Genomic DNA, 16,474 nt, shown 5'->3' on the forward strand with positions numbered 1-16,474 from the left:
AGATGAGTTCAGAGTCTGCTTACGCCCCCATCTTGACGAGATCGATCGTCCAATTTTTCACTGCTTTACAATGTGATTTTCTTCTGACGCTTGGTGTCCCTCCAATTATTGATGTTTATTCTTTTTTTCTTGTTGGCATCATTCTTTAGAGAAATAACGTTTCTCCTTTAACTATTTACTTATTGTAGGGTTTTATGCCAAATAGAGTGTGAGTGTGATGCATGAACTCTGCTGTCGCTCGAGCCTGGCTCTCCAGGTACCTCAGAGCAGAAAGGCCTGTTCGGTGCACACGTCTTCATTTGCTCCACACTTGAAACAAAAGACACTAGAAGTTGCTTCATTTAAGGGCAAAAATCTCTCTGTTTTAGCTTCCTCATGAATGTCAATGATAGTATTTCAAATGGAGAGATATTTTGTAGTCTACATAATTAGCATTACCTCATTCAATAAATGAACTGCAAATGAAGTCGTGAATGTATCGAGCCCTTTTCTATTATTTCCTTGTCCCTCGTCATTTAAATCTATTAATTAGTGCCCAGACAGTCCTTACAAAGCCTGGTGGGGCTGTAGCGGGGAGCTGGGATCCGACCCGGCTGTGCTGTTTCACCGGCTGTGTGATGTGAGGCAAGTCCCTTCGCCCCTCTCTGCTCTGCCTCCTTAGGCTGCAGAGAGAAAGACGTTCTAATCAATGATCTATTTTAACTCCCGGGGGTTTGCAAGTTCCTACAGGCATAGATTCGATTTTGAGGAATTTAAACCTGGACAGTGATTGCTCAGAGGGTCTGACATTTCTCACATCAGCAGATTTTGATAAGTTTTTCTATTAAAATACTACTTATGGCATAAAAAGTTTGTGTTATATTTTTAAAAAATTAGTCATAAAGTCCTGATCATTTTGGCTATTGTCTATTACCCACATTGCATGAAAAGAATTATTTTTAAAAGACTAGAAAAATCAAAGCAGTTGCTGTTTATTGGGGAAATGACGATTTACATGTAGTTTCTGGCATTGTTCCTGAGACTTCCCAAATATAAACGCACCAGATAGGCTATGTTCAGGCATATTATTGCACAACTCGGAGCCGTGGCCTTCCGGATACCTTGGCATTGCTTACTGCTGTATACCACCAAGGGAAGCTCGCTTTCCTTCTTAGGATACGTGGCCATGGGCTCTCATCTTTTGTAACAGACATCAGCTGAAAAGTATGGCAACCTCATCTCGCTCTAAAGGATGACCTTGTGAAACTTAGAAAAAGTCACTCCTTCCTTAAGTCACTTTACCAGCAGCTGGAAAATTGTTTTATTAACAGACCAAATCTACAGTCAACACAAAGGTGCTTGGGGCCACCCAGACTTGGACAATGCAAAACTTGCACATCGCCAGCTTTACTGACAGGAGGGTGGAAACCAAATTTTACTCTCAACACTTTTGGTAAATTTAAAATACCACTTCTCATCTTTGGGACTCGTTTTCCTCACCTGAAAAAGGTTGGATTAGATCATCTCTTAAAGTGATGTTCTGAGCAACTATGAGATGGCTTTCTAGCATAGGGAACATTTCACTATTTAAGGCAGCCTGCTCTGGTCTGGTTTTCAGATTGTTCATGCCTTGACTTACTTCAAGTTTCTTTCAGAATCAAACTTCCTCCAACCCCTATCTTCCCAGGTCCAGAAAATCTCTCCTTTGAAAAATAAATGTTCTTTAAAAATTAAAAAAAAAAAACAAAAAACACACAGAGGTCATGGGGCCTGGGCGTTTCCCACAGCAGAAATGCTGCTCTGGGGTTGGTGTCCCCTGGTTGCAGTTGCTGAGGCCACCGCAGCCAGAGGGCAAGCCCCGCGCCCTCCCCAGAGGCAAGCCCCGGGCCTGCACTGGGTGGATTGGTCCAAGAGAGATGACTCTGAAAGTTGTTATCCACGGAGGGGCGTTTTGTTGCAGTTCTTCCCTGGCAAGACTGTTCCTCCCGTTGCAGGATACTCGGTATCCTTGGCCCTCACTCACTAAATGCCACAAACAACCCCCCTAATCATTGTGACGACCAGAAGCACCTCCCCTGCCCCGTTTCCAAACTCCCCCTTTAGAAGCGGCACCACTTCTGGTTGAGAAACCATTTTAGCATCAAGTTGAACACTGGCCTGGAAATTTGCTTCTGAAACTGCCACGATGTCTTTGCCAGAAGCCACAAAGGCCAGGAATAAACCTCTTTAAAAGGAGAGTGGGAAAGAGTATACAGTAATTAAAAGAGTGCATTGCTCATGGTTTCTCCGAAAATCTGGGCTCCTTGTCTCCATAATTAACTGGGGAACCTGAAATGTAAACAAATTTCTGAAGGTCACTCATTAAATAATAGGCTGTGCCAACTCTACAAATGAAATCCTTGAGGAGCCCAGCAACTTAGTGTACTTATAATGGGCATCATAGTGATATTGATATAGCTGTCAATTATTGATCGCTTGCAATGTCCCAGCACTTTACAAATCTCGTTTATCCTTTCCATGACTATATGAAAGTGAGCATCATATCCCCTTACACAGATTAGAAAACTGATGCTTAGCAAACTGAGGTAGGTTGACCCAGCTCTCACAGCTAAGGCAGTGACAGAGCTAGGGTTCAAACTGAAGTCCGCGAGACTGGAAAACTCAGGCTCACCGTCTTGGCCAACAGCTGGGGTGTTTTATCATCTGGCCTTACTTTCAAGTAGTGGGAAAGTTAACTGAAATCCCTAACTTATGAACCAGGCTTTTGGTAGTGACACTAAAAACAATTATTTTGCACTGTGTTCTGCCAGAGATGTTATTTTTCATTATTGCTAGGACTGCTCTCAGCAGGGTCATCTCATTAGCTGAAGAAAATGTCCCCTGTTGTTCTTGAGAGACGGATCAGATGGAGAAGCGTAAAAACAAACTCTAGAAAGTGATTCTGTGTTCCCCTTGTTTAGGGAATGGAAGAGTAATCCCCGTCTTTTCTGATTCCCAGCCTCCTAAGTGATGTTTTAGTTGTGTAGTTGCAAAAGTGTTTTGAAAGGATGGGAAAAGTTTTACAGAGTTGTCTCCAAAACTTTTTATCAGTGTTTTCATAACAGACTAAATTGGATTGTTGAACTATTGATGAATATACTTAGTACCAGTCTGTTTTCAATTTTCCCCCACGTAGGAAAATAACAGTCTGGCTAGACTGGTCCTAATTGGCAGTGAGGAATAACTAATTGTGAGATTTTTATTTCTGCATTTTTATTTCATTTTAGAACAACCTCAAATGCAAACACTTCATCAAATATATTGTTCCACCTATGATAGACATCTCCCAAGCGACGTGTGTAGAAACCATCCACGAAATCCTGCCACTTTGCTCTCCATTATCTACAGAGAAATCAAAGTGATCTTTCCAAAATTACATTTGATCACAGGATTTGCATTTCATTTAGAATAAAATTGAAATGCCTCATCATGGACCACCAGGCCTACATGATCTGGCTGCTGCTCAGCCATCAGCCTATAGCCTCCCTTTTTCCTCTCACTCACCACCCTCCAAACACTCTGGGGTTTTTTGCTGTTGTTTGGTTGGTTTTCTTTTTTTGTGAGGAAGATTGGCCCTGAGCTAACATCTGTTGCCAATCTTCCTCTTTTTGCTTGAAGAAGATTGTCACTGAGCTAACATCTGTGCCAATCTTCCTCTATTCTATATGGGATGCTGCCACAGCATGGCTTGATGAGTGGTGCTAGGTTGGCGTCCAGGATCTGAACCTATGAACCCCGGGCTGCCCAAGCAGAGTGCGAACTTAATCACTATGCCATTGGGGCAGCCCCAAACACTCCGTTTTTGTTTTGCATTTACTCTCCCTCTTCAGGGAACATTGTTACCTCCTGATCTTTACTTGACTGATTCTTTCTCATCATTCAAACTTAAGCTCAAATTTCATTTCAACAGAAACTTCTTCCTCGATTCCCTAAGTTGGTCATCCTTATATCTCCAATCTTTTGTTTGATTTTCTAAAAAGTTTATTTTCTAAACTTTTTCAACATTTGAAATGATCTTTATTATTATTTTGTGTACTTGCTTATCTTCTGTTAAACTAGAATGAAAGCAGGAACTTTTCCTATCTTGTTTGTCATTGACCCTATGAGTAGAATAGAAACCTGCATACAACAAGGTTCAAGAGTATTTGGTAAATGAATGGATGGATTGATGGATGGATGGATTCCAGTCCTGTGCCTGGAATGAAGTGTAAGTCTCAGATAAATTCCATAAGGCACAAAAATATTTACTGAGTGGTATAGATATACATAAATATGGGAAAGTTGAGATTGAAATCAAAATTACAAAGTTCCTTTTTGTTATTCCTCGGTCTGCCTGTCAAGAACAGGGATTCTGTTGAGAAGTAGGGATGGAAGCCAAGGAAAACCCAGAACGGCTTCACAGGAAGACATTTCAGACCATGTTCTACTTCTCAGAAGATAGGCGTCCCCTGTTAGAAGACACGGCTCCTCTGCTTACTCCAGCAGGCTCAAGCGGAGTTTCATCAAAATTTTCAGGGTGAACATCAGACCATCCCCAAATATTCTATGTTACCTACCTTCTAGACCTTCTCACCTGCAAAAAAGAAATCCTTTCACATCCCTCTACTTAATGTCATCCCTACCAAAATTATGGCGTCAGTTATCTGGTCTCCTCTGCAGCAGTGAACTTGTTTTGCCTTAAGTCTTTGAGTTTTAAGAATAAATAACCTTTTCTCTAGGGCCTGTATATGTCCCAGATGTCCTTTTATTGAGTTCACAGAATGCAAATAGAAAAAGGTTATTACCAGACAGAAGTGTTTAAAAATGAAAATCAAACCTAATACATGGACTCAGACAACTGGAATAAGGAATATAATATTTATAAAACTGAGTAGGAGGTTGCAATCATTGCTCTAAAATAAAGCATTAAAAATTAATTCAGAGCAAACCTGTCTGTGCTACAGCAAACCTTGCTTTCATTAAGGTAGCGCTGTGTGTTCCTCCAGAATTATTTCCTCAAAATAGGGAAAGAGCTTGTAAGAACGGAGTGTTCTGCAAACTACAAAAGATCTACCTGAGGCACGATTTAGAGTTACCTTTAATACTAAAGCATTACACACCTTTAATTTTGAACCAATTAATTGTGATTCTTGCAGTTTCTCTACATTTCTGCCCTTGAGTACTAGGAAAGTTTAATTCACATGCTTCTTATTCATCTTGATTTGATTAATCCAAATGGCACTGTATCATTTGATTAATTCATATGTTGCAGAATATTAAATATTAGGAAACTGTGGGTGCCAGTTACAAGTTATACTTTAAAAATTTCTGTAGATTTTCCATTTCAAAAAGTTTATGTTCCACATTTTTCCAATGTTTCTTCCCAATCTTCTGCTTCACATTATTATTGTTATCATTAGTTATCATCATCATCATCATCATCATGTTGTTTCCTACTGTGGAATATAATAAAAAGAAAGACAAGTAAAACTGCTACTGTGATTTCTGCATGTACTGTTGAGGTGAGGTTTTTATTTTCCCCAATTTACACCATTCCTCTGAAGACCTAAAATAAATAACCTTATAACCCCTGGGCCCTATTGATTTTTGAATGATTTCAAATAAAAAGCATCCAGTTCCCATTGCATTGACAAACTGCCCAGCCCCTGGGTAATCCTATTGGATTCCTATTAAATGGGGGGGGAGGGCGAGAAACAACAGTGGATTTGAGATGGAGGGGGAGAGGTGGTCCGGCTCGGCTCAGTAAATGGGTCTTTAACCTTTGACCAAGGACGACAGGTCTTCTTTAGTTCTGTTAGACCAAGAGCAAGCTGTTATGATTAAATAAAAAAGAAAAAAACTGTTGAGAGCCTTTCTGAATATGTCCTGGGAATTAAAGCATATGGCAGGGATAAGGAAAAAAGATTTTCCTTATGCTAATGACCCTTGATGTCTGAAATAAATTAGATCCATTAGAGTTTATGCTCAATAAAAGAAAGACTTTAAGCACTCCAAAGTTAGTGACTCGAGACCAGTTTTTGCTCTGAAATTCAATCTGCCTACTTATTAATTCTTAGTGAGGCTCCAGAGCAGACAGGAGATGCAAAATCATAATTCTGTACTGAACCAGAATTTTAAAGGACCACAGGTTTCGTTTCCTTTTCTTTTAATTAAACCATTTTTCATGCTTCTCATTTTGTTTCCCTCATTAATTTGATTTTGTTCCCATTTTTGTTTCATTTTTTGTTTCTTTTCAAGGTTTCATTTATCCTATTTCAACTGAACAGAGAACCCAGAATGAATATGGATTTTCTTGTAAGTTTGATGTTTGGTCTTTATGTTGCTGAATAATCATTTAATACTATTGCCCCCAGTTCAAGTTTACCTTTCTTTGGATCACAGATGTGCACACAGGAAATAAGCACCTAATATATTCTAACATGAAAGACAAATTAGATTTTCACTGCTGAAGAGAAGAAAGGGTCATTTCAAGTCTCTGCCAGCTTTACAATCTATCAGTCTACCATTCCTTTCTTCACTCCCAGTGGCTGACAAACATATCATGAAATATACTGATATAAATAAAGGGCAGGATTCAGATGCTAAAAAGTAAAGGGTTGAGGAAATGCAGATCTGTTGAGTTAGAAATCATAAATGTTGAATAAGTAATTACAGCTTGGTAAAGGAGAACATTAAGGGTTTAGATATAATATTCTGACCCAAGTTCAGAATGTGCTGCAGGGTCTCAAATAAACCCAGCAGAAGTGAAATCAGCACTTGGAAGTGGTGTGCACACAACCAAGAGCGTTTGGGATGCCACTGGTTTTCTGGAAAGATTTGTCAGTATTGACTTGATTGATGGGGAAGTGGAGATTCTGGAAACTTTGGGAAATACAGTAGTTGAAAAAAAAAAACCTTTTCACGTTTAAACACAAGATGTTAAAAGAGATGGAGTGATTTCCAATAGGAAATTCCTTTCTACTGCCAGGGAGTCACATACCACGATGTGAGGATGTCGACGAGCACGTGAGCCACTGGCAGTCTAAATGACCAGTCATTTCTAATAGAAACCACGTGGCTGTGAGTCTTAGGAGAGAGTGGTGGTCCCTCAACTTTCAGGAGATTGTGGGACCTACAAATTTGAAAATTCTGTCCTCCCAAAATGTAAATGTAAATAAAATTGAGCATAAAAAGGCCGTTCTTGACCACCTGAAATGCCAGTTGAATCATCTCTTTTACAGTGAACCGAGCCGCTTCAGTTAACTTTGCTCAAAATTTTTGTGGGTCACAGAAAACTAAAAATGGAGACTTAAAGCTGGCCGTGGGATTGAGGACAGATTTAATTTTGTTTGTTTTATTTTAATTGTCAGCTCTTGTCACTTTTTGCAGTTGGATCAGAGCATATTCTATGCCACCAAGGCAACATGCAACATTTATGGGAATTTTCTTCTTACTTTACCAAGAAACCATCTCCCAAATGACCACACACTGTGTTGGTCAAATGCTTAATTGCCTTCTGGGGCAGTCTGGCCTTCCTGGACCAGAGCTTTATCTTACTCAGTGCACCAGGGAGCTATATTCCATTCCAGGAATGAGTAGCTCAAATGTGAATCTCTGACAAGAGACCACGAGAAGCTCAGGGTTCTCAGAGGTAACATGAAATCTGTATTAGCCTAGAGTTATCGGCACTGACCTCTGCTCCCCAGATCTGGGTCTTCTGAAAGCACCTTTCAAATCCAGCATGTTCACTCCTAATATCTGCTATGCTTAGTTCTACCCTTCCCACCCACCACGTCACTGCTTCAGGGGAAAGTGAGGGCAGTGCTGTGGAAAGTAATCTCATGGCTGGGAATTATACTTAGAAACTACTCTGGTCCAATAAATATACAGATTCAGAAGATGCCAGGTATTTCTAACAGAGTGTTTATATTTATGTTTTGAAAGAACTATCAGCAAATTCAAAGCCTCCTTCCAAACTTTTCCACCTGAAATTCATAATAAACATTTTTTCCCTGTGGGTTGGGATGGTTTTAGCTCCAGTTTCTCTTTATGCCTCATACTAAGTAGTCTGTTATGCTGCCCAACTTAAGATAGATTAGTGGGTGGATAGATGCAGAGTGAGAAACGAAAAGAAATCAGAGATAATTTTCCACTGAAAGGCCACAGTTGTTTTATATAGCTTTCGAAATAGATTTGAAATTAACCTATAAAAAAGGCAATAAATGTCTGAAAAAATTATAGCAACAGGTATATGTACTGTGGGGAATTTCTCTAACCAGCTGGTCCAATGTTTCCTTCCCCCGTCCAGCCGCCCCTGATTCAGACGACGTTGCCCTGTACGTCGGCATCGTGATCGCGGTGATCGTGTGCCTGGCCATTTCTGTGGTTGTCGCCCTGTTTGTGTATCGGAAGAACCATCGAGACTTTGAATCTGATATCATTGACTCTTCGGCGCTCAACGGAGGCTTTCAGCCCGTGAACATCAAGGCAGCGAGACAAGGTCAGTGAACAGCGTGCTTCACACCCGCGGCTTCTGCGTTGAGCGGTCTCCTGCGTGGCGTCAGAATCGGTGAAATTCAGGCCATGTGGTTCAGCTAGAACAGAAGCTCCGTGAAGATGGGGATTTGGGTCTGTTTTGTTCATTACTGTATTAACTTCATTCACAGAACAAATTATCTTTTTTTTTCTTCTTGAACAGGTTTCTCTCTCATACTTTTTAACTTTTATTTGAAAAGAGTACACGGATTGGTTGACTGATTTCTCGAACCACTTTTTTTTTCCTTTTGACAAGACATCTTGTATTGCTCTGAATATGGTGATCTAAAGATGACCCAAATCCAGTGTAGACAAGGGAAACTATCACCCAGCAGTCACCTCGTGGGGACCACTGTCTGTGAATCCAATCTATTGAAATAGCAAAGTACCTTAGGAGCAATGAGTAAACTTCAAGGCAAAATATAGAATGAACTTGTCTATTTATTTGTAGCCAATAATAAAATGGATCCCAGTCATCTAATTGCCCTGTTTTTAGCAGAAGCTTAGAGTCTATACATCTTGAATATTCACTGAGTTGCTTTGCTTTTGGCTCGGAAAGTATCTGGGGGAGTCTGACTGATGTAAGTTGCCTGAATGGAGAATTCAAATGGACTTGCTTTCTCTTTCTGACTCAGATCTCCTGGCGGTCCCCCCAGACCTGACATCAGCTGCGGCCATGTACAGAGGACCTGTCTATGCCTTGCATGACGTCTCAGACAAAATCCCAATGACCAACTCTCCAATTCTGGATCCGCTTCCCAACCTGAAAATCAAAGTGTACAACACCTCAGGTGCTGTCACCCCCCAAGATGACCTCTCTGAGTTTGCATCAAAGCTGTCCCCTCAGATGACCCAATCCTTGTTGGAGAATGAGGCCCTCAGCCTGAAGAATCAGAGTCTAGCAAGGCAGACTGATCCATCCTGTACCGCGTTTGGGACCTTCAACTCCCTCGGAGGTCACCTTATTGTTCCCAATTCAGGTAATTCCTAAAGGTTTAGATTGCAAAGATAGATCTTGGAAACATATTTTTGTATCAAAGTCTTTTTTATTTGCTTATTTCCATTATGCCCGAAAAGTTAAATGTAGCCTATCTAACCCAAATCTGCTTTCAATGTAAACCAACGTTACTTCAGATAAAAGCAGCAAACCATTTATCTTCCTCCAGCAACTCTGAAAACACTTCCTTTAGAAACATTATACTCATGACTTTCTGCCAAGGTGTAATTTAGACTGTCACTGACCTGCTTCTAATAGAGCTTCAGAAGGCAACAGCAAGTCAGAAGTCTGCACTGTTGTCATCACACTTTAAAAGGACAAATTAATTAGAAAGCATATCAGTGGGTCAGTTCCAATTTACTGCAGGAAGCAATACTTCAGAATACTAACTTTTAGATGATCAGAGGACATCCTAATAGACATCAAATCTTCATGTGTCAACTTAACCCTTTATTCCACAGTCTTCAATCCCAAGATATTTATAAGGTACTCACTCCTATTTCTGATATGTCTCTCTAGAATCACAATTTCATCATGTGTCCTTTTGTAGTATTATTTAGTTTTCAGTTTATTACCTAGTTATCTGCTTCTAGGAATCAGCATCATAAAGGTCTTAAATGGTGAATTTAGGTTAGTGACTGATAATGTTTTATTAAAGTTTGCTATTCATTAATCAATACTAGTAATGGGCTTGGAACTATTGGTCGTAAGAGGGTTAGTGGATTCCTCTCTGAATCTATCTTAGGTGTTTTGGTCAAGGCTGAACATTTTGCAAATACAGCAATAAGAAACAGTTTGATTGACTTAAAGTCTTCATAAGAAAAGAATATAATGTGTACACAGCCAAGTAATATACAGACCAATCTGTCTTCAGGTCTGAATATGAACTTGTCTGATTCCTGCTCTCATTCAGTGCCCCAGGTCAATGCCTTCGCAATTTTTCACCCCATACCTTTAAAAGTATATTTTAATAAATTGAAATACTTAATATAATATCATTTTTCCATTTTCTATACATTTTGCATAGCTTAGATCATATATTATATAAAATTCTTTTTTCACCTTTTTCTCATTAATTCTCACGCTATTGTTTGCTCTTTAAATCATGATTTTAAATATACTTTTAATAGTCTATCAAATGAGTAGATCAAAATATACTCTATTGTTCTTCCATTGTTTAAACATTATACTATTCCAAAAACAGTTTTGTCGTGATATTCACTGGATTCTATCTTTCCTTCCTGTTTTTCTACTCCTGTCACTTTTTCATATATGAATTATTATAAAGTCTTCTTCAGTGGAGAGGAGGGAGCTAGTGTGTATTAAATACTTTATATGTACTAGGCAATAGCGATTTGCATACATTATTTTATTTAATAGAGTAACGATAGTTACCTAATATGTGTCAGGCCTTACTCTTGTTACTTTACATCATAATTTTATTGCATCCCCATAGCAAATGTAAAGCTACATTCTATTGTTCCTGTTGGAAAGAGGCTGCTTGGCAGCCTCATGGAGGGCACTCTGTGCCTCAGCAAACTATCTGTACCCTCGTGTGACAGTCCACTTCCCACAGCAGTATAGCCCTCACACATGACTTTCCTTCTCAACAAGGCCATGACTCAACATTTTGAACCCGTTATACAAAGGCCTTTGAATAACTATTCCTCCTTAACTCTCCATTCTTTATTCTTCATGCTCTTTTTTTAAGCTCTGCAGGTGATTCTTTTGTTGTTGGTGGTGGTGAGGAAGATTGGCCCTGAGCTAACATCTGTTGCCACTCTTCCTCTTTTTTTAATCTCCCCAAAGGCCCAGCACATAGTTGGATATCCTACTTGTAATTCCTTCCAGTTCTTCTATGTGGGATGCCACCACAGCATGGCTTGATGAGCGGTGTGTAGTATCCAAACCTGTGAACCCCAAGCCACCAAAGTGGAGCATGTGAACTTAATCACTCAGCCATGGGACCGTCCCCTCTTCAGGCTTTTCATTGTGGCTGAGCAAGTTTTTATTGCCCTGTGCTCATTTGGCATATTCGATTTCCTTGCTAATTAAGTGATAAGATGCTCAAAGACAAGAATGCTTTTACTTCTTGGCATTCACAACAGTGTCAAACACTGTACTAATGGTGATCCTCCATAAATTCTTATTGAGTTGAAATAAACTGCATTTATTGGAATAAAATCATGGAACCCGGTATCTGCAGGTCGCTGCCCACCCTGAATTCCCCTTTATGATGATGCTGCAATGGTACAGGCCAGTGGCTCTTATGGTGTAGTCTGAAGGCCACCATCATTGGCGTCACCTGGCAACTTGTTGGAACGACAAATTCCCCAGACCTTCTACATCAGAAACTCTGGAGACAGGATCCAATAATCTGTGTTTTAGCAAGTCCTCCAGGTGATTCTGATGCAAGCTCAAGTAGCAGACCCCTGCCGTAGGCACAGTTAACTTAGAGCAGAGCTCAATCCAATGGTCCTACAAAATGGCACCAATTAGCAACTAAGTAAAAGCCTGCTTGACCTGCTGTGACTAAAACTGGCAGTTGCTGTTCACTTTCTAGAGTTGCATGTGATGAAAGAAGCTCTTCACCAAGTATTATTCTGTTATGGAAAAACACTGATGCTAACCAGATTGTTCAGAAATAACTGGTTTTTTTATATTGTTGAGGTTGGCGTTTCCCTGACTTTGAATCTTGCGGGGATTTTTTTTTTTATTAGAAACGATGCATCATTACAGCTGTTTGAAATTTTAAGAGCAGTTGTTGGTTTTCCCCTCACTTTACAAGGAAAACAACAGTGGAACCATCTGTCTATTCCTTAAATAAAACAAGAGTTTAAAAAATTACATCATTCCTTTAAGTAATTCCATAACAGTTCAGAGGGAGCGGTGGTAACAAATACAGCAAATAGGGAAGGAGAGCAGGGCAGCTCTGAATATTTACATGTCTTTAGAGAAAAAGCTGGCCTATGGCTACGTGGCCGCAAAATCTCTCCGTCCCTTTCACGTGCTTCAAAGGCAATCTGTGAAGTTTCCTTTTGATTCATAGGTCTTATGTGACTGCTTTTCTCTTTTGCTATTCAGGAGTAAGCTTGCTGATTCCCGCTGGGGCCATTCCCCAAGGGAGAGTCTACGAAATGTATGTGACTGTCCTCAGGAAAGAAAATATGAGGTAAATATGCTTTTTCTGGTGCACTTGACTTTATCAGTGTCTGACTTGGAGGAGAATTGTACAATAGAAAGAATAAACCCGACATATTTTTGTCTTGAGTGTCCTACTTCTGGCATACCCTTTTTTTCCCGACTTATAAAAGGTCAGCTTTTACTTCTCTTTATCTTTAAAGCTCCAGACACTTTTGCAGATCTTGAGTATGGATGGAAGGCCAGAGATCTTTTCCCAAGTGAACGTGTGACCATATCACATGAAAAAATGGGCAGAAATGTGATCCACAGATTGTCCAGAGAGATATGTGGGTAGACACGGAGGCATCGGCTTCCTGTGGCCTGGCTCAGGAATCCAGCCTGCTCCCATTATAGGGGTAAAGGTCACAAAGAATTAGACAATCCTGTAACCCCTGACCTGGCCCCCACCGCAGGCTAGCACTTTATTCTCACCTGCAGATTCTTCTGTTTGTGGCTCTCTCTAGCTCCAGTGTTACCGACCTCCGTCTTATGTTTAGCACTTAGAGTTCCATATTGGGCCTTTCTGAATGGATCCAGGGTTGATTAAAACTAGTGAATCAAAAGGCCCTGTTCTGAATGTGTCATTACTATAAAGATGAAGTTATTTTAAGTAAAATTAACAAGAGGAGTTCAGAAGTCCTAAATTCCACTTTCAATCCAGCCTCTAACAAATCATCTGTGGTCTCTCTTGATTAGTTCTCACATAAAGTGCGTGTGTTAAATAGTGCTTTAAAGGCCTGACTGATTAACGCTTCTGAAGTACACTGAGAACTTAAAATAAAAGATGTTGAAATGAAGATCCTTACATGTAATTATCACTGCTTTTCCCAAGGGGAAAGGCCTCGGCTCCTCAGCCCTGAGCTCTGAACATAAGCATGAGTGACAAGCGCAGCACCAGGTGATCATTACAGCGAGTTGTACCTTTTCTCTTCCCCTCTCATCCTCAGGAAAACATCCATTTTTAGTCTTGTTCTTCAGGAGCCGAAAAGCTCTTCTATAATGCTCTCTGGCGGAGACACTGGTGTTTATAACCGGCAGGCCCCAGGACCTTTTTATCCTCAGGGGGTGTACTCTCACCTGCACAAACACCAGCCTGGCTGAGAAAATAATAAAACTTGTTGAGCATTATTCAGGCCTTAAATTTGAGCAACAGAAAATCACTGAAAGGCTTGTATTTACATCAAATATTCATTTTTTCATTCTCCATGCAAAGTCACATTCCCAGGCCCGCAGAGCACCCTTCTTCTGCAGCAGGAGGGCTGAAGGTTAGCAAGCTCCGAGATCTTTTTACATGTTTTTCTTCTTTATCTTGTCCAGAGTCAATTAGCACTAAGTACATTATCCCTCAAGGCCTTTGCCAACATAGACATTGTGTTTAAAGGGAAAGAGTATCGGCTTGTGCTTCATGCTGAGAGGCAGCGAGGTGTCCCGGTCTCTTCCTTCCGTCTGAGCATCTTTGTCTCTCGCTGAAGAGCCGGCCCACAGGGCTGTGGCAGGGCCGTGGGGCCCAAAGGGCCAGCACTCACTGGCCTTGGAGGGGTTTCCTGCCCACGGTTTAGTTGGCACCCTGACCAGGAAAATCGTACATTCAGGATGAAGGAAAGAGAAAACAGAAAATTGATAAAGCTAGACACTTCTGCTTGTAGGTCCCTCTGCCTTTGACTCTAAAGAAAAGGGAACTATGAATTCCCTCCTTGCTGTGCCTGCCACCTGAAGTTAGGTGTGGAGGAAATTACTCTGTTGAATTTGTTGTGCATCAGAGAAGTTCTCTTTATAAAAATGAAACTAGAGGAACCTCAAGATATCAAAAGAAAATATGCATGAGAGGCCATGAAGCAAGGAACAAACGTGAGAACATAACCGTCTCAAATAAACGAGGAATTTCTCTCTTGATGATTTTCTGTTGGGAACTAGATGCATTTTTCTTGTAAAAGCACATTGACAAGAATGTGTTTTAGGATATAGTAATAATACAAAGCGAGCTGCCACCTATTCAGCGTACTTTTAATTTCCTTTATTCCTCACTGTAACTCTGCAAGTTATGACAAGCTCCACTTTAAAGATGAAAAAACTAGGGCTCAGGGGAATTCAGTCACACAGCCAAGGTGTCACAGATTACAACTGAGGGAAGGCAGAATTCACACCCAGGTCACCCCACCGCCGCCCTCTTCCACTTTCTAACATGCCATCCCTCCTCCACAGCACACAAACCGAGCCTCTGCCTTCCTGTTATAGCGCATTCTTTTTATTGCTCACTAAAGACCGTTTCTATCCTCACGTGATCCGAGATAGAAGTTCTTTCAGAGAAGACACTCTGAGGACATCAGGAGATATGAGTTACTTCAAGACATTTATAGGAAAATTCTGATCATTTTTCTCCATTTCCTTTCTCTCTGATTCCCTTTCTTGCATTCAAAACTGGGTGTTTTTCCACCTGGATGGTATCCAGCTGGTCATCTGCCGACGTGAACTGTCTAAAGGGAGGCGTGAACTTAATTACACGTGGCACAGTGAATGTGACAAGAGGGGCCTTATTACCGAATATGCTCCAAGAGGAAGCCCTGGGTGGCGGATGAGCAGCCTCAGTGAGCTGCAGAGCTGGGACAAGCTGTCTCTGACCAAAAGGGAGCAGAGCTGCAAGGCTGTGCTCGTGATTTCCACCTCCTTCACAGATCTCTGGAGAGGTGGCAAAGCCTCTGCTCCCTCGTGAATACCATTTCCACGATTAACGGCTCTAACATGGGCCTTTTTGCTTGTTTCCAATAGCAGTTCAAAAAATGAGTCTGATGCAGACTGAAATTTTACCTTTTGTCATTTCTTATTGAAAAACAATTGGAATTGAAGATATGAACATTAATTTTCCCTTTCTCTGTGTTCCGTACTTGCCTAGCAGTTTTCTCAAAAGGCCAAAAAATCAATTTAGACATTCCAAATATAAAGGCAAATAGAACTTTTTCTGGTAAACTGTGGGGAGCCGTGGAAGGTCTCTGAACAGCAACGTGGTACAGGAATAGCAGTGCTTTTGAAAGATTGATCTGGTGATGGTGTGTGGGCTGAATTGGTGCAGGGAACGGAAAGACCCCCTGAGGCGGGGTGTCTGGGTGGGCTCTGGCAATAATCTACGCGTGAGGGGAGAGTGGAAGAGCCAGGCCTGAGTCTGGGGAATGGAAAGTGAAGTATATTTCAGAAGAAAAAGTATCTCACGACCATCAGAAGTATTGCGAAAGAGTGGCAGAGCACAAAGAACGCGCGTAGGAATCAAGCCTCAGGCACTGTGAGGACTGTGACGCCGGCCGGCCGTGAAGGGGCTCAGACGCAGCTACTGGTTCCAGGCAGGAGAGGCCAAATTCTGATTCAGATATGCGCGGTGTGTGTGAGGGGGAACGGGGTTCGTGCTAGAGAGGCAGACGGAAAGTCACCGGTGATGGAGCCACCGAGGGAAAAAGCGCAGAGGCAGAAGGAAGAGAACTGCGGAAAGAACTTTGGGAAGTACTCCTGTTTCAGGTTTGGGGGTGACGAGCAAAACTAAATAGAGCGTGTCAGGATAAGGCAGACAAAGAGTTTGCATCTAGCACGGTGCTTAACATAAAGTGGCTCCTCAGTGAATATTTTTGAATGAAAGAATAATTGATTGTAAGCATAGTAGGAAAAAATCAGAAGTAAAGAGTTTCAAGATGGAGGAAGTGGTTGACAGAGGTGTTAGTAAAACTGGAATTGAAAAAAGAGAATAATAAAAAGAAGACTGGATTTATCAACTACAGG

General features: G+C 41.0%; 1 protein-coding gene across 5 annotated transcripts in view; it reads left to right on the plus strand.

Moving 5' to 3' along the window:
• The window catches only part of UNC5C (unc-5 netrin receptor C), a 358,229-nt gene that overhangs the window by 304,296 nt on the left and 37,459 nt on the right, over window positions 1–16,474 (plus strand). For 3 of the 5 annotated variants that reach the window (XM_070505334.1, XM_014834219.3, XM_070505333.1), the window contains 4 exons: window positions 6,256–6,312; window positions 8,306–8,497; window positions 9,168–9,512; window positions 12,614–12,701. In XM_070505334.1, coding sequence (XP_070361435.1) covers window positions 6,256–6,312; window positions 8,306–8,497; window positions 9,168–9,512; window positions 12,614–12,701 — 682 coding nt within the window. The remainder of the gene's footprint in view (window positions 1–6,255; window positions 6,313–8,305; window positions 8,498–9,167; window positions 9,513–12,613; window positions 12,702–16,474) is intronic. The other 2 variants (XM_070505335.1, XM_014834220.3) reach the window with 1 other exon arrangement.

Source organism: Equus asinus, chromosome 3 (genome assembly GCF_041296235.1).
Source record: "Equus asinus isolate D_3611 breed Donkey chromosome 3, EquAss-T2T_v2, whole genome shotgun sequence".
In the NCBI taxonomy this organism is placed as follows: Eukaryota; Metazoa; Chordata; class Mammalia; order Perissodactyla; family Equidae; genus Equus; species Equus asinus.